The 22220-nt window shown below is 44.4% G+C and overlaps 3 protein-coding genes across 3 annotated transcripts in view; 1 reads left to right on the top strand and 2 right to left on the bottom strand.

Moving 5' to 3' along the window:
* Positions 1-1383: 1383 nt before the first annotated feature.
* Positions 1384-5681, bottom strand: tspan33a (tetraspanin 33a). Its single transcript, XM_030113620.1, has 8 exons — positions 5387-5681; positions 3645-3702; positions 3267-3394; positions 3087-3161; positions 2746-2841; positions 2521-2649; positions 2288-2449; positions 1384-2193 (listed from the first exon to the last, which is right to left on the bottom strand). Exons 1-8 carry the CDS (start codon positions 5480-5482, stop codon positions 2092-2094), a joined length of 846 nt encoding a protein of 281 aa, XP_029969480.1. The 5' UTR covers positions 5483-5681; the 3' UTR covers positions 1384-2091.
* A 1014-nt stretch (positions 5682-6695) lies between these two features.
* Positions 6696-10348, top strand: LOC115404321 (histone-lysine N-methyltransferase PRDM9-like). Its single transcript, XM_030113602.1, has 8 exons — positions 6696-6791; positions 6966-7168; positions 7407-7517; positions 7632-7727; positions 7843-7953; positions 8107-8224; positions 8305-8517; positions 8595-10348. The coding sequence occupies exons 1-8, from the start codon at positions 6773-6775 to the stop codon at positions 9623-9625; spliced, it is 1902 nt and encodes a 633-aa protein (XP_029969462.1). The 5' UTR covers positions 6696-6772; the 3' UTR covers positions 9626-10348.
* Positions 10349-20538: 10190 nt separating this feature from the next.
* cacna1c (calcium channel, voltage-dependent, L type, alpha 1C subunit) overlaps positions 20539-22220 on the bottom strand; it is a 110328-nt gene continuing 108646 nt past the window's right edge. Inside the window, 2 exon segments of the mRNA XM_030113594.1 lie at positions 20539-21337; positions 22043-22211. Of these exon segments, the coding sequence (XP_029969454.1) occupies positions 20789-21337; positions 22043-22211 (718 nt within the window). The 3' untranslated portion in view covers positions 20539-20788.

Here is a 22220-nt window from a genome sequence, read left to right as displayed (position 1 = left end):
GTCAGTGCTTCCACTGAAAAGTGCACTTGAGGTATTTATGCGGATGATGATGCTTTGTTTCTGGGAGTGAATCTGGGTTAACTCAGCTTTGTCCTCTCTCTCTGTGTGTGTGTGTGTGTGTGTGTGTGCCTGGGCCTCCTTAAAACCCACCAGCAACATGGCTGCCCGAGTGAGTCAGAGGCTGAAAAACTCGGGACCACACACAGTGCTGGAGCTCTCTGGCCAACACACACTCACTCAAACTCACCCATGTACACACACACATCCAATCACAACAGGAGACTCCTGCAGAGCCGTGCACGCTTTGAATGCCATTTTTATTTTAATTGTGGACGAAGAAAACCCTACCAGAGAGCGTTTTCACTCCTTCATGCCAGCAGGACTGCGATGCAGCCGGCTGTGCTGTGCGAGTGGAGCTACTGCAGCTGTACACTAACACAGAAATGTCATGTTTAGATTGGGGACTTGCGTCAAAAGCCGTTCGTCACACACACAGGTCTGTTTCTACTCCTGCAAGATTACAGGCGTCAGGTTTCAGGCCGAGGATGGCCCACAACTCAGGCTTTCATTCGCCCGGCAGAGATTTGTGGGTGGAGATGGGGAGCCGCGCCGGTTTACGCCGCTTCATGGTTAGACTGCAGACTCTGAGCCACGAGGTCCTCTGGGTAATGGGAAAGTCATGTCGGTTGAATGAGAGCTCACAAAATGTTTATCCTTGGAGCCAAAACCCAGGGAAAAGTTTGATTTTGCTGTCAAAGACAATCAAAGTTTAGAAGGTTCTGCATGAATTTACATAAATAATAATTAAAAAAAGATGAAAAACAACTCTTGAGCTCTATAATCCACAGAAGTTGGAACTGTGTGTAAAACATATAAATATGATAAATACATATTTGAGCAAAAACAGAGTCGCTGCCAGGCTACACAGCGGTGTAGTGGTTAACACTCTAATCATAGCAAGAAGGTCCTCGGTTCAAATCCAGGTTGGGCTTAAAGGTGGCTGTGCATGAATGGGTTTCCCCTCAGTAATTTGTTTTATTCATAAAGTTCAAAAACATGCATTTGAGGTCAATCTGTGACTGGAAAATTAAGGTTGCATTAGTCAAATCTTTTTTCTCCCCAGATAACACTGAAAATTCCCAAAATTTAAACTCAAGTTGATTCTGCAAAGGAAAAAAAACAAGAGATCCAACATGAGAGCAGGATGGGTTCAAATGATGCGTGCGAGCATTTAAATTCTATCGTCCACCACATGCACAGTGTGTGAACTGTGTGTGCACAGCCGCTGTGGTCTGGCAAACGTTTGTTAGTGATGGCAGCGTACGGAGACGTGCGCCGCGCGGAGCGAGTCCCGTGGCCCATGACATCATGTACAGTGTGAGGTCCTGGACGAACACCCAAGCCGTCCAGCACGGCCAGCGGCGTAAACATTTATTTGCACCTTGAATTAATCACACTTCATCAAAAAAAAAAAAAAAAAGTTTATTAAACTATGTAAATGCTTCTTGAAAGTTGTAACGGGGTGGGGGGGGGGGCCGTGGAATTTCTGTGGCCCAGATGTATAAGAAAAAAAAAAAAGGTTGTGAAATAATAAGAAACAAAGTGATTTATAGTTGATTGATCCAAAAAATATGGTGGCAAAAGGCAAAATGACTGTCCTTAATTAGCTTGCAGTAATAACACTGTTTGATTATTTCTTTCTAGTACAAAACATATGTTCTATATTTACAATCCCTTTTCCATTTTGTACATGAAAAAAGAAAAAAAAAAGCACCATTTCCCACTTTTGGTGTCTTTGATAAACAAGTGTCTTTTTTTTTTTAAATGATACTCTCTACAGTTATTTATCAAAAAGTAAAATGATCCCGAGCTCCTGAAGTTCCTTCAGCACAGGTTTGTTTTGAAAAATGAAGGTAAATGCACCTATGGTGTGTCTCCAGTAGGCGGCGGCAGAGTCCTCCCTCTGTTAGTGTTCATGCTTGTCTGCAGGTTCAGGATAAAAAAAAAAAAATAATAAAAAAAACATCTTTCTGTTCACGTCCGGTGCAGACATGCATGTTCTGGTTCAAGTCACCAGTCCTGTCTCCTCCATCAGCTCCACGGGTCAGAGCGGTGCTGCTGGCTGTAGCTCTGCAGCTCGATCTGGTCTTTAATCTGGTTTATGAGGATCTGAGACAAGAGGATGCCCACCAGCTGCGCGAGAGGAAAGAACAAAAGACTTCCATGTAGGTTACGGTAGTCTGTACTGATCAACCTGAAGCAGGTGCTGGGATGCGCGGCGTTCCACCTGTGGTATGGCCAGACCCAGAGCGATCCCTCCCAGCAGGAACAGGTTACTGTGGATCCAGTTCACCAGTTTGTCGATGCAGCCGTTAGTGTGGATGTGGTTTCCAGCTTCGGAGAACTCCAAGACCTGCATGTCTTGGCCACACATGGTGTTGATCACTTCCTGCACACACGCACGTAAAAACAGCTGAGCCACAATCACACGGAATCGTCAGAACCTGGAATCAAGCCGACCTTTTCTTTGGTTACGATGCAGCAGGAAAAGGGGACGGAGCAGCGCTCTCTGCTGGGATTCGAGTCGTCACAGTTAAAGTACATATTCCGGGACCAGTCTGTGTATGAAATGCCTCCACAGCAGCCAAACTGGAGGAAAGGCAGAGGTTAGAGACTTACAAAGTGCTGAAACGGTAATAAAAAGGTTAGGGTTTAGTAGATATGACACAGATAGCTCATCCTCACCTCTCTCTGGCCAAAGTCAATCAGGTTTTGCAGGTCCAGATCGTTTCTGTAGTGAACGATGGCGTCATTGATGATCTCGGTCACTTTATCTCGTGCCTTGAAGAAGCAACGCAATAACAGGAGAAACAGGATCGCTGATAGTTTCATTCCAAACAAAAGCAAAAACAGCATAAACAACGTCCTCTGCTGTTTGAGCCAGATCTCTAAAATCTGTAGGGTTTCTTTATTGCATAAGAACACAGAAAAATCTACCCAAACAAAGAAAACAATGTAAAAACTGATTGTAATGATGCATTTTAGACTGTTAATCATTCTGAATATTCACCATATTGTTTGGCTACCTTATCTGAGAAGACAAAGCCGAGGATGCCGGCAACCAGCTGCAGCAAGAAAATGACAGTGAGGCAGACGCAGAACTGAAAGGAGAAACGAGAACGTCGAGTCACTTATGAAGCGTCTCTGCAGCGTTAAAAGTGTATAAAGAGCACGTTTCCTGCTGTGCGAGAGCAGCTCTCACTCACGATCTGCAGGAGACAGATGTTTTCCCGGATGGAGCCCACACAGCCGCAGAAGGTGATGATGAACATGAGGACCCCGACCACCAGCAGCATGATGGCGGGATCCACTGACAGACAAGCCAGTGCCGCTTCTGAGGCAGAGAAGAAGTGAGGGGAGATTCAGAGGCTGGTGTAAACGAGGAAACACACATTTCCTTCAAGAATAATGGATGTTTGCATGAATAAATGGGGTGGGAAAGCAATAACTTACTGACTTTAATATCACAAACAGCAACTCATGTCAAGATTATCATTGAGGTGATCTGGATATTTCATTCAACTGATTACTTTTCACACATATCAAATGAAAATAACAAGATCTGCCTAAGAAAGACCGTTTACCTGCATGTTTCATCACACGGGCATACACACCAATCGCCACCATCACCAACGAGATTACCTGCAGAGAATTTAGTGCTAAATATTCATAAAATGGGCATAACATGCGAGTGGTGCACGTCAGAGTGGGTGAAACGCCGTCTCCTCTGTGTTCCTACTTGTCCAGGGAGTGGCACCACTCACCAGAACACTTAGTCAGAATAATGAGGAAAATGTGCAGGAGGTATATGTGAGTCACAGATAAGGCTGCAATCCTAAAAATGCCCTGTGCGAGTGTGTCCTGCGTTCAGCGTAGATGAGCAGATCTCTCCAGTCCACTCAGGTTCTGTTTGACTGACTCAACCTGACAGCAATCTGCACCCTTCCCTAAAAAAGAAAGACCCTTTCACTCAGCACTCTCAGGTCTCAATAGAATAATAGGGAGGCCCGGGATACTCGTCCCACCCACAGCGAAGTGGATCCAGTTACAACACAGACACTGCACCTTTATGGGGATGGGAGCAAAGCTTGATTTGTCTCCCTGTCTGCAGGAAAAGGCTGAATCAGTCGTGACACCTGGAGCAAGCTTGTGCGAGAATGAATCTGAAAGTCTCCTAAAACGTAGCATTCTTATAGAGTGACACTTACCCCTGAGGTTAACTATCAGAATTTCAGTTCCTGATAACTTTGAGGAAACCACAAACTTGCAGTTGCTCTCTTCTGTGCCTGACCTGTACAGAGCATGTCACACCCGGAGGCAACAGAAAAGATAACAACACATTCCACCACGAACGGCTTCAGGTTTTTACACAGCCGTATCCTGTTCAGACACGGCTACATGTCAGGCTTCAGCTCGGCCCACATATCAGGTTTGTTTGAAGGCTCTGTGGAAAATGCCCACAAACACGACTGTGTCAAGAAGCACACCTGAAACTCCCTGGTGTTTCCTCTCAGGCCGCCACAAAAAGAAACAGGAAGCATGCTCGTGCTGCTTTCACTCTCAGAACAGTTAATCTGCAACAGATCAGCTTGAAAATATGCCGTAAGAAATCTACTTATGTTACACCAACGGTCACCTGACAGAGTAACCCACCGATATGAACTTTGCTGAAATATTGCTGAGCTTTATTGTTACTTCAAAGTGGATTTTTGAAGCTGACCAATTATTAACCTTTCGTTGTGGGTGGTTAAATATCACACTGTGGCTGCTGGTGTAGGAAAAAAGTAAAAAAATAAGTGAGAAATCTACCAGCACACCATTTCTCACACATGTGTATGTTCTCATCATCACAAGTCAAACAAAGTTTGTTTCTTGACAAGCTTAATGCTTTGAAAGGTTATTGGATTGATTAGAACACAATGAATAACTCCTAAAACAAATATTTTTCACATTTTTTTTTTGCACATTTATGCTGTTCATAGCATTTCTCAGTTCCATGATGTCTTGGTTGATATCTGATCAAACATTCCTGGATTGTGAAGCAACTGTTTCATGACTGAGATTTAAAAATAGGCTGTGTGCTTCTGAACTGAGCAGTTTCTGTTTAGTTAAAGAACAGCTAAGTCAAACAAAGCATGGCTGAAGAGCAAATAAACAGACATAGTGTGAGTACACCTCACACGCTGGAGTAAAGTAAAAGGGGAACTGAATCAGTTGGTAAAATAAAAATAGTAAAAAGTAACCAATTTGCGCACAGAAGAATTAAATTAGATTTCTTACGAAAGATTGAATAGTTTTATAGTTTTAATGGTGCACGATCACTCACCCAGAATATAAAGTTAAACAAAAAGAGCAGGTATTTGACCACGGGACTGACAAATGTGAAGTCAGCTCCAGGTGCGCCTCTGCGTCTTCTTCCCATGGCGACAGGAGCGACGGCGTCTTATCCAAGTTTGCGCACAATCCAGCAGCGAGCCTCCAAAGCGTCTTTCCCTCTGTCAGATTTGAATCTCGTCAGCATGTTGACGGACAGAGGATGGCGATCGAGTGTGAGGGCTGAGACGTGCCGTGAAAATGAGGAGGGAGCGGCGAGGTGCGTCCTGCGTCCCGCCGCCACCTGCGCCGAGACGGAGCGCAAAGTGGGTGTTTCCGTCGTGTGGTCATATGATCCGACCTGCAGCTCAGGGCCATCAGACACGGTGGACCCCTGGTTTTATTTCATCTGGAGGTGAAAGGCGTGTGTGTCTCTGTGTGTGCATTTTCCCTGTGACTCCATACAAGATGAGGTGTAGGCTACTGCTGCCACTGAGGGCCGCTTCAGTAACAGTAGTGGTAAATCAGAAAACAGGCACATTTAATTCTCATAAGGTGTATTTCAGTGTTTCAAATATTATGTAATTGTACAAAGCTGTAAACAATATAGATGCTGATCTTTATCCCCATTATCCCCCACATTTTTTGTCACTCGTTCAAACTAACTTTTAACCAAATGATTTACCCTGTTTAATTTCTTGCATGCTTCTTTGTTAGGCTAAAACAGAATTTTTTACAATAGACCAGCATGTCATCGTGTGACATACAGTAAAATCGTTTAGATAAAAAATTATTTTAGTGAATTATTCAATAATGTATGTCGTCAAATGTTAAAAATGATGATGAATATATTTAAATAAATAGAAAAAATGCTGTTGCAAAGAAAACAAATGAAATTCACTTCGAAAAGGACTGTTAAAGGAACCTATTCAGTTATTTATTCTTACTTTGATTCATCTATCTATCTATCTATCTATCTATCTATCTATCTATCTATCTATCTATCTGGAAAAATGTTGTCAAGGATACCTTGAAAAGTAATCAAACTTTTGTCTCAACATTTGGAGTTGTTACATTGAGCTCTAAAATAAGTAGTTTGCTCTAAAATGAATTAATTCAACATTTTTTGACAACACGATCGAATTGTAGTTGGCTCAAAATATTCTAAACAAAATGTATTATTACTATTATTATTATTATTATTATTATTATTATTATTATTATTATTATTATTATTATTATTATTATTATTATGAGAGGAGAACGAAACGGAAGGATGAATACGTCACAGTTTAACCTTAACAACATCCGGGTCACCCGGAAGTGTTTTGATTCCCGGGTCCTGGAGGAGACAGCGAAGTGGAACTTTCTTCACTGTTTGGACATTTTAAAACAAAACATGGCCTGGAAGAGCAAAGGTTTGTGGCGTTATTCTTCTATTCGTCCAGTGGTTGCGACAGGTGGCGTTTCTATCCGTTTAAAGCCTCCCCAACAGCCGAAAGCTGAAGCTAATGCTAGCTGGAGCTATGGAGGACTCTCCTCTGGTTGTCAGAAGTCAGTGTTCCCAGAGTCTGATTGTCGGTGTTCTGCAGGCTCCTCTCTGCCTCCAGCCTCCCTGCACCTCCTGGTGCCTCCGGTGCGGCTGATGTCCGCCTTCATGTGGCGGGTGGTGCAGCAGCGCAGCGTGATGCAGTACGACAAGCTGGTGGACTTCATCAGCCTGGCGACGGAGATGGTCCCGGAGCTGCTGGGTCCCAGCCAGAAGGCTCAGCTGGTGCTGGGCCTGAGAGCCAGGGTGAGGAGGACCGAGGACACAGCACTCCACGCTGCTGGAGGAAACGTGGACCTGCAGATTGTACATACTTGTTTAAGGTTTTACTTGTAGCAAGCAAGAAAACATGTTTCCAGGGTTTAATGACTTGATGCAAATGCTTATTGCAAGAATGGTGGCTGTAACCTGAGTCAAGCTGTACTGTGTTTTCTGTTAAAGCCTCCTTTTTACTGACCTGCTTCCCACTTTTGCCCCATCACAGTTGGTCCTGGAGCTCTGTCGCGGTGACGGTGTCGCTAACCTGCCAGTCATTCAGAGCCACCTCGATAAAATCCACACGTTCAGTGCCGAGCTGAGCTCCAGTGAACAGATGGTGGGTCCGCTTAAACAACAGTTACTCATTCACAATCTGAAAGAAAGCATGTGTGACTTTATTCAAAGCTTAAAGCAACATTTTTGACGTCACACATTCTGCTTTTTTTGACAGGTCGGCGCTGATATTTTGAAGACGTCTTACAGCAACTTTGCCAGCTTGGTTCAGAACATCCTGAATGTTCCTTTTGAAAAAGAGTTCTTCTTCCAAGTGAGCCTGCCAATGAAACTTTAGACCATCATTTGTAGAGTTTAATGAGTGATTTCAGTCAGAGTGGATCAGTATGTCTGATACTTAACATCCGATGCTGTTGTTATGTCTGAAGGAGATTTTCCCAGCAAACTACGGCACTGCCTATAACAAGAGGCTGGAGCAGCTCGTGTCCTTGTTCATCTCCAGACTGGAGCAGCTGCTGCCCATACCCAACCTGCAACAGGTACCACGACAGGTCTCTGTGCTCTGAATTAGACATCAGTGAACAAATATACTGATATTCTGTATGTCTTCAGAAACCAACTGTCAGACTGTATCATTTTGATTGTTGGTTTGCATTTTTGCATCTTTGAGATGTTCTTTCTTTCTGTCTCAGACCACAGCTTGGCTCAATGAAACATCCGAATCAGAGGAATTCAAACACCACCTCTGTGAACCTTTTGCCATGAAGTCTCTTCTGAATCATCACAGGCAGTTAGGGACACTCAACTCAGGTGACAGCTTTAAAGAGAAACGGTTTTCCAGATGTGCAAATAAGTGACTCTAACTCTAAAATCTCTTCTGTCTGTCACAGCGTGGCCCATCTGTAACGAGGACATCATTCTGTCCACGCTGGCTCTGCCCACTCAGACAGCCGTGGAGAGATATACTGAGCCGTACAGTGACGATGACGACGATGAGGATTATGACAATGAGGGGGAGTCACTGGTGCTGCAGGATTCAGACGAAGACTCAGGGCAAAGCTTGGAGGCCACCGAAGAAGACTGGCTGCCGCAGAAGAAATCAGGTCAGTCGCAGTATCGGAGGAAAGATGTTTGTAAAGGTTTGACTTCGGGTCTTGTTAATTCGCTGTGCTGCTTTCAGGTCCACTGTCTCGATTATTCCTCTGCCCTCAGTGTTCATTCACACACCGCACAAAGAGGAAAGTCCAGGAGCACATCCAGACGGAGCACCGCGCCGCCGCGCCCGTCCACAAGAAGAGATCCGTCAAACAGGCCAGAAGGAAGACCCAGGAGAGCAGGCAGGACACGAACGCCGAGAAAAAAGCGGAGAGCGACATGGAGAAGCAGAGGAAACGCAAACTGAAAGACGCCGTGGACAAAAAGTGGGACGAAAAGCTAAAGAAGGATAACGTGGAAAACAAGAGGCGACGGCGGCGGAAAGAGCCCACCGGGGAGGACAAACGGTTCCTGAGCACCCGGCCCGTGAGCAAAAACTTCACGGAGGAGGAGACCAAGTGCTCCATGTGTGAGAAAATCTTCGAACACCCGAACCAGCTGAAGACGCACATGAAGATCCACACCTTCCGGTACCGCTGCAGCCAGTGCGAGAAGGGCTTCACCAGCCAGTCGGGCTACTATCAGCACCAGAGGCTCCACAAGAAGGGCCGGATATTCATCTGCAAGCAGTGCAACAAGGGCTTCCTGTGCAGCTACTCCCTCAAGCAGCACGAGCGCCTGCACGAGGGCCCCAGCAACCTGTGCAACATCTGCGGGAAAAACTTCAGCAAGGCGGGCATCATCAGACACATGCAGATGCACCGAGGCGAGAGGAACTACCTGTGCACCACCTGCGGGAAGTCCTTCCTGTCCTCGGGCGAGCTGGTGCTGCACACGCGGACTCACACCGGCGAGATGCCGTACACCTGCGTCCACTGCGGGAAGGGCTTCTCCAGCAAGAGCCACCTCAACGTGCACACGCGCTCGCACACGGGCGAGCGGCCGTACCTGTGCACGGAGTGCCCCAAGCGCTTCCTCACGCTGAACTGTCTGAAGAGACACACGCTGAGCCACAACGGGGTGAAGCCCTTCAAGTGTCCTCACTGCGACCGGGAGTTCTCCCAGCAGGGGAACCTGAAGAGACACATGGTGACGCACAAACCCTCCACCGCATGACGGGCTCGGGAATATCACCGCCACGCTTTGGTTTAGTGGACTAACATGTAGGAGGCGTAACGGTTTGGGACCAAACTGGAAACTCGAGTCTGAATCAATCTGGGACGCTCATCTCATCTGTTGCTGGATTAAAATGTGTTTCCTTCTCACAGATATTGAAGCTACTTCACCAGCAGGCCGGACAGAATGCATCAGATGCGTAAAACGGTGGCGCTAGCAGCACAGTTTGACGGTCAGACTTCCCGAGGAAAGAGGACGTTCAGGAGAGAAGTACCTATAAAGGCACACCTTTACTGTCAGTGTTCGTCACATACATTCACACTGAATTCAGCGCCGCTTCATCACATCCCAGGTCAACTTACACATCCAGGGAGAACCTACGGTGGCCACGAAAGTGTCCAGATTAGATTAATCTGAAAAGATATATTTCATCTCATGAACATGAATCCATTTAACATCCAGAAAACTTTTTTGTTTTAGACTATTAGGATTTAGCCAGTGAGAGAACCGATGTTGGCCAAAAAAAAAGCACTTTGCAGTTTAGTTTGCCTCGATGTATTTTTGTTAACTTGTTCCCTGTATAGAAATAAAGGGCTGAATTTAAGTTAATGAAAACTAATTTGACTTTATTGTGATCACACACAGATTGAAAAACTTCCAGTTCTGCATACAGAACAAACTCAGTACCACAAAATGATCCTGAAAAACCTGTGAAAGCCCAGAAATAACTCCACTCGTGTTAATAAATCCCTTTGGAGATGTTCATGTGAAGAAGACGTGAAGTTACTGTGTCAATAACAAAGACTTGCAGAGAACAGAAATTTAGGAAATGCAATTTATTTGCAATTTTTTAATAACATCATTCCTCAGATAAAAATGCAATGTTACAGGAATATACATCAGATATTAATTTAAAACTTGCTTTCAAGGGACCATACAGTCTAAATATACTTTTTCCTTTTTTATTTACTGGTAGCGTGCGTTATAAGCAAGACAGACTCTGTCACCAATGACAGACTGACAAGTTACAGATACAAACTGTACATTACTTATTTACAAATCAACTTTTTGTTTGGTTTTTCATTTCACTTTTTATTGAAAATAGGAGTAGAAAAAGTGATTGAATTAATATTCTGATTTATTTCATTTGTATTCTTTCCCTTTCTAAAATCTAAAATGAAATGAATGAAACAAAAAAACAAAACCAAAAAGAAAGAAAGAAAAAAGGTCAAGAACTCTCCTTTAGAAAACAGAAGCAGAAGAAGAAAAGGATGTGTCGACTGTGAGACCCCGCGGTCTTCACCAAAAGGAGACAAATGATGTTGGGCCAGTGTTACCTAGCAACCTCAGGACCAATGAGATCCCTCCTCCAGGTGAGGAGGGGGGAGTGGCTTATGTTGAAGAACTCAGTTACAAAGTGGCCGCCTGCCTCCGAAGCTACCGCAAGCACAAGATCACACTCTAGTTCCTTTTTTTTTTTTTCTTTGATTAACCATAAATAGTGCTGTTATTAAAATACTACATTTAACAGTAGCATCACTACTAATATCACAACAAATTGGTCTCTGAGTAAACACCCCTCTCCCAAAGAAAAAAGGTCTAAACAGACTGGAAAAAGAAGGAAAAAACAAACAGCTCGGTCCTGTCCGAGGCCCTCAAACACTGTGCATGGGGTTGTGACTGAAGACGACGCACGAGAAAGACCTGGAATTTACCCGGCAACAGGGAAGAGAAAGGTGTCGGCGTGAAACTGCTGGGGATCATAAAAAACTTAAATACTAACTTCTCTGGGTTTTTTTTTTTTTCAGCATCGTTTTTGTGTCCAACATTCAGGGGTTGACGCAGTGTTAAAACAGTGAAATGAGGGAGGAGAAGCGGCTGCGGACACAGGAAGTCCGTCTTCCCCAATGCCGAGATCGCCGCGCTCGTCTTGGCAGAAAAACGCTTCCGGATCAAAACAGTCGTCCTAAATATTCACATGAAGGTGCTGCTACGCGATGATTGAGTTAAATATCTCTACTCTACGTCCTCTCTACGCCTACGGGGGGGCAAGCAAGTCTTATCTATCAGGGGGTCGCTTTAAGGCTCAGGAACCCCCCCCCCCCCCCCCCCCCCCCCCCCCCCGACAGTCCTCATCACCGACCGCTTGAACCAATCGAACCGTAGCAAGACGGGTCGGTGATGGTTTTGCATGCATCAGGGTGAGGACAGGTAAATAAATTGGACCTGTTGTTCACACATTTTAAGTCTTGACAATCGAGCGAAAGTATTTTTTTCAAGCCACTGGGGTGAATTTGCATCCAAAATGATCCAAAAAAAAAAAAAAGCAAGTTCTTGTCTCGCTCGCAAATATCTCTGGTCTGATAGATTAATCGCACCATATATATTGATAATTTGATCTAATTCGGCAGGCTATAGATGGGAAATGGGCACTAATGGGAATAGTACCGCTAAAAATCATCCCGGTCTAGTTCCTGACTTATCCCTCAAAAATCCTTAATTTCTAAAAAGAATCTGAATGAAAATGCATCGCTTTCCCCTCAAACGTGCACTTGTAACCTCTTTCTTAAAGTTACAATCTTTTTACAAGCAACAAAAGTGTTTATCTTTACATAAAGGATGCTTATTATTTGGAAACCTAATGAAAACCTCTATTTGATGGTAAAAACCAACAAAGATAAAGAAAACTCTCTTTCAAAGCCCTTCCATAAACTGCAATATCCTTCTCCAAAGCATGCCCTTCATATCCTATAATTCATAAATAGTTATGTTATTTAATATCTAAAATAGAAGATAATATAAAGTGTATTTATTTGTGTATGTTTTCCCTCTTTCCGTCCTCTTTCATCAGTTTTCAGTCTTGGAATAACAAGATGTTTTCATTAGGATTTAATTAGAACTCTACAACAACAGGATCGTTTGATCTAGAAAATAAAGTAAAATCTATATTCAAAATAGTCATCTTAAAATACTTTTGTGTGTGTGTGTGTGTGTGTGTGAGAGAGAGTCAGGATCAGCAAACACTTTGATTTACAAGAAAATAGAAGGTACGTCCGTGAAAACACACATCTGTGTTTAGCCCGGGATACAAACGCAGCTCCAGTACTTCTTCAGCGGCATGTGAGTGTAAAATACTATTTCTTTTTATACTGAGCAGCTTTTATCTCGCTCGTGTACGACGGCTCTTCTCCGTAATAATAAAATCTGACTTTTTATCGCCTCACTTTAAATACATCATGCAAATATTTCCCCCCAAAAAACCTTATTTTTCAGCTCAATTTTAAAGGAAAAAAAAAACAATTGTTGCTGCATAAATAAATAAATCCGAACAGCCATGCTGTATGTCAATCTGGAGCTTTCAAAGTAAAAGCAGCTAAGATAATTAGCATCCCTTTACTCCCTTTTCTTTCTAAAGATTGCAGATGAGTGAACTTTTCTGCAAAAGACGTAGTTCAAGTCTTCCAAACGGTTGCTTAGAAGAAAAAAACAAATACAAGCTACACGATTTCCATGGCTCGAAACAGAGAGGTTTAGTCCTTGATCGGTGGAGTTTTTGGTTCTGTCTTTAGCATACGGTGTGTTTATGTGTGTTTGTGTGTGTGAACAGTGTGTTCTGCTGATGTCGGACTACTCTGTGGAGAGACGCGTCTCTCAGTGCTACAGTAGGAGGAGGAGGAGGAGCAGACTCTGGCGGGCTGCCGGTCGGCTGAAAACCTGGAGACACACAGACCCAGAACTGACGGAAACACACACACACACACACACCCCTTCAGGGTGTGAGAATCATCCGGAGCGGAAGCTGCAGCACTGCTGATGGGTTGATTTGCACTAGTCTCAGATGGAAACGGTGAAGTAGCGTTTGACTTTTGGTAAATGTTCGATTTCTTTGCACATTTGAGATTTTAAAACAAGCAGCCAAGACTGGAAACCCCTCAGTCTGTAAATGGACATACATAACTTTCTGTAATTCCATTATTCACTGCCAAATAGTCAATAAAATGGAATTTCTGTTGAATAAATTCATACTGACCTCCCTCCAGTCAGTAGGCCGATGTAACACACTTCCCATGTTTAAAAGAGTCCGGTTCCTTACTGCCTGCTCCTTAATCTAACATTCTGTTGATTAAATATTATATATTCATATATAACTCACTATGTATGGTATATAAAAATATACAATCATTGGCTAGTGGTGAGACAAAGACACCATCATTCACATAGGACCAATACTTTATGTCCCTAGAGAGAGAAAGCCCATGCACATGAAACATTACTCGGATATATAATTCACCGAGTGTGGACTCAGACAGCTCTGAAGTCCAGACAAGGTGGAATAAAACCTTCTTCAGTTCCCTCAGCTAACGTTCCCACTCGGGCCAGACGGCCGAGTCTCTCTATTGTCATCAGCTGAATCGATTGTCGTCCGTCTGTCAGGAAGAAAAAAAACTAAACGGGCCTTCGTTGTCTCCATCTCTGAGGGTGTGGTTTTTGTTGGAGATACAGGGATGAAACACACACACACACACACACGCGCACAGGTCAAACATGCGGGTGAAGAGGTGATCACTGTCCCAGGGGGGCCGAAAGCAGGTAATTTAATGAAGAATAGACTGATTTAATCTCTAATTTAATTCAACATGTTTGATCATATTTACCTTGAAACCCGGTAGTTGTAATGAGGAAATCGACCCTGGTGGCAGAACTCAACATCAACTTTAACCCTACAGGGAAAGTTTACTGACAGCAGAGAGAAACGCTCTGATGAAAGATGAAGGAGATTATTTTAACAATAAATTATCCATTGTCAAGAAATGGGAGCCAGAGTTCTGGAAGTGACATTTTAGGTCAACTGGAGATATTAGTACTTAAACTTTAAGTGCATTAAACTGAAAATCACTTTTTCTTATCTCCAACGTCTATATTCTCATGTGGCCTTGCTCCTGTATGCAATTTGTTGTTAAATAAGTTTCCATGTTTCTTTGGAATCAGATGCAGATCTTATTGATTTCCATCTCCTTAAAAGAAGTGAACCTGATCACACGAAACACATCGATTCATCTATTTAAATCAGCATATCTTATATTCTTATAATTCTCAGTACAGTAATAGCCTTCAGATTAGATTCATACTATATTACTCTTTATTTTATGGTGTCATCATAGTGAAGTTATTAATTTGTTGATCATTTTTAATAAGTTGAGGCTATTCGTCAAGGATTTGTCATTTCATTAGACTTTTATTATTTTTCATTGGCAGCATTCATTGGTTGAATTGTGCGACACCTTATTTATCAGTTATCTCTTTATAACTGTATCCTTCAGACACAAAAACGTGCCCAAATTTTGAGTTGTAGTAATTTCTGTATAATATCTTATCATTAAAGACTGAAATCAGTCCGAAAAATCTTGTTATGTGTTTGTTTTGGTCCTGCTGTCAGTAATTTCACTCACATCTACTTTAATTCAATAGTAATGTCTGTTTTAAAGGGCCACCCCACAGATTTAAGATAATAAGTGTGTGTGCTGCGTTACTGCTGCTTGTGTCTGGATGTTTCGGGTTTTGGTCCTTTTCACCGACAGTGTTCGATAACCTTCGCGTGAGCGGAGGAACGAGCCGAAGGCAAAGTGACGAGAGAGACTACGGCAACGAAAATGCATATTTCAGTGAGACACTTCCAAAAATTCTCCATTTCTGTTCTCGTCAGAACCCGAAAGCAAACCTAAGAGCCCCAAAGACACAAGATATGCAAAATCATCCTCCTGGTGAGCCTCCGACTGCCGTCCGAAGGCCGAAACGTCAATCTGAAGAAATACTGTATGTACACTCGATAGAAAAAGCTACTCTGCTGTAATGTGATATGATTTCTAGCTTAAAACAACAACAAAAAAAAAAAAGGTGCACTCAAATGTCAACATGTGAGCCTCATGCAAAACACCGGTGGCGCACCGACACGCAGCTCGACTCGTTTAAATACCGAAGAAGTGGAAATAAACCCGGTGGTGGGAGGCAGCCAGAAAGGACTGAGCCAGGGAGATGAAGTCCCGACGGTTCCCCGAAAGCTTTGGACAGAACATCGATTTCAAGTCACTGAGCTCAATCAGCATTTCTGACTGGCATCCCGGCACGACCGAGATGGATAAACACATCTGTATTGTACTGCACTGAAATGTACCTGATTTCAAGTATGTTAGGTTTTTTTTTTTCTGGCATGAAAATCACTGAGTTTACAAAAAAAAAGAAAAAGAAAAAAGAAACAGAAAACAACACATCTTCATGATCCATAGATTTGTGTACTTTCACAAGCATATTTACTTCAGGATCCTTGTATACAGTCAGAATTATTGCATTGTTTTTGCATATCTTGTGGGTTGCAGGATTGACACCCACTCATCCCGCTCTGCTGTGAGACGACACTTCATAGCTCGTGCTAACCGATGTATGGCAAAAAAAAAACAAAACAAAAAAACCAAAACCAAACACACTGCAAGGCTGCTCCGCTCCACACAGGGGCACCACAGCTCTCTGGATCTCCCTCAGCCTCTCCTCATAAGAAACCAAACTGCGTTTTATACTTTATATTTCCATGTGAAGAGTTTACATGTAAAGAAATGAGCTTCATACGTAATGCGTTCTGATGTGCAGGATCAGCCTGTATGTGTGTAAATGCATCATATAAAGGATTGAAAATGAATTAGGTTGTTTTTTTTTAAAAACAGTCTGCTTAATGAATTGGTCGGTAAAGAGCAGACGTGCTCCACTTTAGAGATACAAGCAAACATTTTCACGCCCGCTTGTTACATTAAATAACATTTTGAAGGTTTTCTGTCGCCAGGTCTATTAGGCAAACCAGCGTAAATGAAAACTTCACATGATCCAACAAAGTTCAAAATTGAAAAGGCTTCAAAGTGAAACTGTGACGACTTTTGAGATTTGAACACCGAAGCCTGATCTTCCTCTCCGTGGACACGAACGCCTTTAACTAGGCCCAAATCTGACACTTTTTCACACACAAAAAGAAGCTGAAAACGACGTGAGTCACAAGCCCCAAAGCGGTCTGCCGAGCTTACGCTAGCAAATGGTTTCAATTAGGAACAGTCCCTGTTTGAAATGAGGTGCTTTCAGAACAAAAGACAGAAAAGCTAAATAAACGGTTACGCAACCGTACGGGTCCGATTGTATGAGTTTGCGAGCGCAGTCTCCTCCAGAGCCTTTAGTAGGACCAAAAAAAAAAAAAAAAAACGACAAAACAACGAGAGCACTGCCGCCCAGAAAATATTTCAACATTCACATTTAGATTGCATAATAATGACAGGAGTCTGTTACTGGCACAGGATGCAGAGTCTGGCAGTGTGTTCATGCAAACGCTCCTCTGCCACAAACCTGCTCCGCTTCACATGTAGGAATAAGAGCTCAGCAGTTGCTTTTTCAGAGAAAAATGAAAAAAGAAAACTAATGGATGTTACAGCGTCTCTTCGACGTGGGAACTGGATGATTTAAGGAAAACTTTAAATAGTGTTTCACTCTCTTACTGTCCAATTTCAACACAGAAAAGCTGTATTTGCATGTAAAGACTTGTTAGCAACTTCAATCTGACGCTTTGTGTCTCGCTGACCGTGGGTTACGTCAAAGTTTTGCACGATTTTCTGTGTAGATGTGCTCAATCCTGATATCTCATTTCCTGGTCCAGTTCAAAAGTTGGTTGCACTTTTTGTTTGGTTTTTCATGCATTCACACAGGAATGTTGTAAAATGGGACAAGAAGTCGGACCGATGATGTTCTTCCATATGATTTTGAAAACTTCCACAAGATATATGTTAAAGATACAGGAAAATAGGAATCGAAATGACTGCATATGATCTGCTGCAGCGACGCAGCGATTCTGAAGCCGGTTTCTCTGCATCCAGATTTCAATCAAAACTTTATTTGACCTGTTTTTAAACCAGCTTGTTTAAGTGCACGCTGGTTATTTTCGTCCGGAGAGCAGAACTGAATGACTTCCTTCAAAAGAAATTATATGAATAAATGTGGATGTTGGTATGAGTTTCTGTGTGAAAAAAGATGTAAATCAAAGTGAGACCTGTGCCCTGCGTAGCACACTGAGGCTTCGACACCATACCTGACTATGGCAGTACCTTATCTCAAGTCAAACTCGACGTCAAACCAAGGAAGAAAACAAAGAATAGATCAATCGATTAAAGTCATGCTGCTACCTATAAGCCATTAGAAAAAGAAAAGGAAACGTACACGAGATCATTGAGGTTGCAATTCCTTCCAAGCGAACGGATTTGTGATTCATATCAAACAAAATAAACATATCTTATCAATGACCAGTGAAAGTCATGCTTGCATTTATAATTTACCAGCGACGAGTCCGACCAGTAAACGAAATCACAGCCAGGAAATGAGTAAAATCTCTAACAGTGCTAATAAATCAAGATGTTTCTGTGATGTGAACCTCAGACAGAGAGATGTGGTTCAGAGGTCTTGCAGCATCTGTACACCAGCCCTAGTAGTTTGTTTGGAGTTGATCGAACGATGACGTGACGCGGCGTGGGTGTGTTGCGGCCCGGCGGTCGCCTCTGTTCGGTGTACGAGGCGCCGCCGTGGCGGTACGCGAGTTTAGTGCTTCGAGCGTTCACAATCCGCCAGGAGGCGTCGTTACCCCCTGACCCGGCTGCCACGCCAAAAAAATTAAAAAAAAACTCCTCGTCCCTGTGACTGCATCCTTCACTCCGACAGTACGCCCAACGCACGTCCGAAAATGGGGAAAGAAAAGTTATGCAATGGCGAGTTTTCAAAGACTGAGTGGCTCCTGACTCTGCAGCTTGGCTAAAAAAGAAAAAAATAATAAAATAACCGAGCTAAAGAAAACACAAAGCTTTGGAAGCATGCCTGTCCATGGTAACCCTGTGTTAAGGAGGCCCATTAGCACACACACACACACACACACACACTCACACACATACATACATACACACACACACACACACACACACACACACACACACACTCGATGCCATACTTGTAATGCTACCTTAATTTACTGTCTAGGCTTAAAATCAGCTTTTTAGAATACATAAGTAACCACTCGAACACACACGCTCGCTCGCTCGCACACGTTTTTTTTTTTTCTCTTCTGGGAAAAATAAATAAATAAATAGATACAATCTGTAAAAGGTGCATACTGATAAGAGAGAAAGACCCCCCCTTTTAGATACACACTCTATCTCACACAGTCATACACACAGGCGCACGCACGCACACACACGCGCACACACATCCGGTACTAAATTGCAGACGCACAAATATAGTTTTTACGCTCACACGCAAAACGTTACGCCCTGCTGCGATACTTAAAACCTCTTAAAATTCTCCTAAAAGAAAACCAAGCAAAAAATACATTTATAAGACCAGCACCCCGATTGTGCAAACAAATCAAGGATAAATTAAACCAGTAACATCATGAATAGAAAAACAAAATAGTCATGGCTAGCCAGTTTTGCACAATATTAAACTGTTAAATACATAGTGGGCGTGGTCTGTAGAAAGAGTGTGTGGCAGCAGATCCAATCGGATTTCACGCTGAGAGGAAGAGGAGTGTCTCGGAGAAGGAAGTGAGGTTGATTGACGGGCGGATCCCGCACGGATCCGCGCCCTGGAGTCTGTTTTTCTTCTCAATCGGTCGCTCACGTCGTCTCCTCCACCACCCCGCCTTCTCTGTTGCCCCGCTCCGACAAATCGCACGCCTCCCCGAGGGCTGACAAAAAAAAGCAAAAAAAACCAAAACAAAACAAAACAAAAAAAAACCCAGCGAAGGAAGGAGAGGGATGAACGAACCGAAGAGGAGGGAGGAAGGACAAAGGGAGGAGTGAGGAGCGGTGAGGTACGAGGCGGAACCAAAAAAAAAAAAAAAAAAGGGGGGGGGGTGGCAGAAAAGCGCTCCTCCCGTTTCCCGTTTGGGGGCAGCGAGTCGGTGTGGCCAAACGAGGAAAGGTGGTGGAGGAGGCGGAGCCAGGTCGAAGGTGACGGACGTGGTGAGTCTGTCTCTCGCTGGAGTCGTACTGACCAGGGAAAAACAAAAAAAAAAAAAAAAGAGCTGGCTCGCTTCCTGTTGGCCGGAGAGAGCGTGCTTCCGCCTCTGCCCCCCCCCCCCGACAGTCGCCCCTGTTGTGGCTGTTGGACCGTCCCTCAGATCCTTCCCCCCCCGGCAGGGGGTGGTGTGTCACCTTAATCCCACCCCCCGGCTGGCAGGGCTGTGCTCCAAGGTTCCTTAGCTTTGGAAGAGGAGGAGAAATGAGATTTCGAAAACGGGGTTGTTCCCGAGCCCCGTTTGACTCGATACAGCGCTTCGTCATCAGTGAACCCAGGAAGGGAGGAGCTGACCCTTGACCTCAAGTGGGCGCGGTCAGATTGTAATCCTTGACTGACCCCCTCCACAGACCGGTTTGCCGTCCCCTACCTGGCGTCATGGCGGCCAGACAAACAACAGTAGCACAACACCAAAGTAGGCATAGGAAATGAAAACGTTAAACACTCCACGTCTGAAGGACGCCCGTATAAGGACTTCCTGCCTTTTCCTCGTCACTCACTTTGCCATTCATGTTTTTACTTGTCTGTTTTGTTTGTTTTTTTGTTGTTGTTGTTGTTTTTTTTTTTTTGCTTGTCTCTACATTTCTGCTCTTCTCACTTTGAGGACATAATAAAACTGTGAGGCACTTTAGAGACACACTCAGACATGTGTGGAGAGCGCACACACACACACACACACACACACACACACACACACACACACACACTCACACACACACATACAGAGAAATCACATTGACACTCGTGCACACCCACACACGCACGCACACACACGTCCAAGCATACGCCCAAATAGCAGATAGTGTTACACACTTTAATGCAAACATTCCCACACACACGAACTCAGAGGCCGACAGCGCTGTAACCAGGTGTTTCAGGTTGCATCACTGGCCGCCATCATCTGAACCGGTTATGTCTCGCAGGGAGGCAGACAGTGTATGTACTTGTGTGTGTGTGTGTGTGAGTGTGTGTGTGTGTGTGAAGGGTGGGGACAGGCAGATCCAGCCGCGGCGCCGTTACCCAGCGCTGACAGACGTCAGTCTGTGTGTGTCAGAGGGGCCGTCGGGCCATTTCCTACAAGCTGGTCACACACTCCATATCCTCGTCCTCTAACAGCCCGCTGTTCCTCTGCCGCGCTCCTCCCATCACGACGGGGCCTCTGTGGTGCCCCTCCTCCCTCTCCTCCGCCTCCTCCTCCTCCTCCTCCTCCTCCTCCTCCTCCTCTTCTCGCCCCCCTCTCCCCCGGGCCAGCAGCTCCTGCCGCTCCTCCACCGAGGACGGCCCGTGGATGGAGCCTCTGCTCGCCGCAGCCTCTCCCCCGCCTTCGCCGGGACTCAGGCTGACCACTCGGTCCCTGTGTGTCGCTGCTGCTGCTGCTGCCGCCGCCGCCGCCGCCACTGGTGGCGGCGTGGGGAAGGGGAGGAGGTTGCCGTTGGGGCTGTGCTGAGAGGTGGAGGAGGCGCCGGACGTGGCGTTTGTGGTTGTGTTGCCGTTGAGGATGTTGTTGGCGGCGTGCTCCATCTCCTCGATGGTCATGTCGCAGGCGTCGGCCAACTCGGCTTTGGTCGCCTCGATGAACGAAGGGTCCTGGGCGAACTGACCCAGACCCTCTGATATTAGCACCTTCAGGGGAGGAGAGAAAAAAAAAACATAATTAAAGCTTCTAATCATTTTAGAGGCGTCGTAATGATCAGATTTTCCCTTCTCATATCGGCCTGTAAGAGTTCTCAGATCCTCTGGAAGTTTTCTTTAAAACAAGCCTGTGAACGGTAGCGAGCAACTTAAAAGTCCTGTCACAACTGCAATAAGATAATATATAAAATACACATTGAAAAAAGAAAAACAGTTCTTCTCTGTCGTGAAGTCCTTGTGCTGCTTTAATTTATCATTTACTTACAGTTAAACAGCATTAATATAAAACCTAATTTATAACTCTTTATAAGATACTCACTGAAATAACTGGACACTGAACAAGTGTTGTTGGATGATATCTTAACATCTAAAATCACAATTTCCCCTCAAATTATTATTTAAAACGATGCAAGTGGCATAAATGTACTGCTATAAATTTATTTTTTTCTTTTTTAGGTCATACAACAGTCCACCATCGTCACGAGTTGAAAAGTCAAAAAAGCCAAAGTTTCCTGTTTATGAGTGATTTGTCCAACCATGAGAGCATCTGTCAATCATGGCCGATCGTCACATTTTCACAGTATTATAGAATACTACGATCAATTAGTTATTCTGCAACCGGCCACTAGGGGGCAATCAACTTGTTTCCGCCTCGCCTCTGAGGATGTGCTACATGATCGTTTCAGATGAACTCACCGCCTCCACCAGGCTGCCCGCGCTGCCATGGGTCAGCGAGCTGGGGTCTTTCCCCAGTAGCGAGGGCACCGTGAGCGACACCGGCCGCGGCGCTCTCTGATTGGACGCCGACGCGCCGGGGGTGGGGCTCGGACTGGGCCCTCGGCTGTTCCCATTACTGTCGCTGTACCTGGGAGGT

Source organism: Salarias fasciatus, chromosome 17, assembly GCF_902148845.1.
Source record: "Salarias fasciatus chromosome 17, fSalaFa1.1, whole genome shotgun sequence".
Lineage (NCBI taxonomy): Eukaryota > Metazoa > Chordata > Actinopteri > Blenniiformes > Blenniidae > Salarias > Salarias fasciatus.
This window is presented reverse-complemented; position numbering and strand designations above follow the sequence as displayed.

Excerpts from the sequence above, each read along its gene's own strand:
- LOC115404321 (XM_030113602.1), top strand. Across the intron at positions 7,169-7,406 it reads TGCTGGGCCTGAGAGCCAGG|TTGGTCCTGGAGCTCTGTCG; the intron begins GTGAGGAGGACC and ends GCCCCATCACAG. Across the intron at positions 7,518-7,631 it reads TGAGCTCCAGTGAACAGATG|GTCGGCGCTGATATTTTGAA; the intron begins GTGGGTCCGCTT and ends TTTTTTTGACAG.
- tspan33a (XM_030113620.1), bottom strand. The coding sequence starts at position 5,482 with ATGGGAAGAAGACGCAGAGGCGCACCTGGAGCTGACTTCACATTTGTC. Across the intron at positions 2,842-3,086 it reads GCTTTGTCTTCTCAGATAAG|GCACGAGATAAAGTGACCGA; the intron begins GTAGCCAAACAA and ends TGCTTCTTCAAG. Across the intron at positions 2,650-2,745 it reads TTGACTTTGGCCAGAGAGAG|TTTGGCTGCTGTGGAGGCAT; the intron begins GTGAGGATGAGC and ends CCTTTCCTCCAG.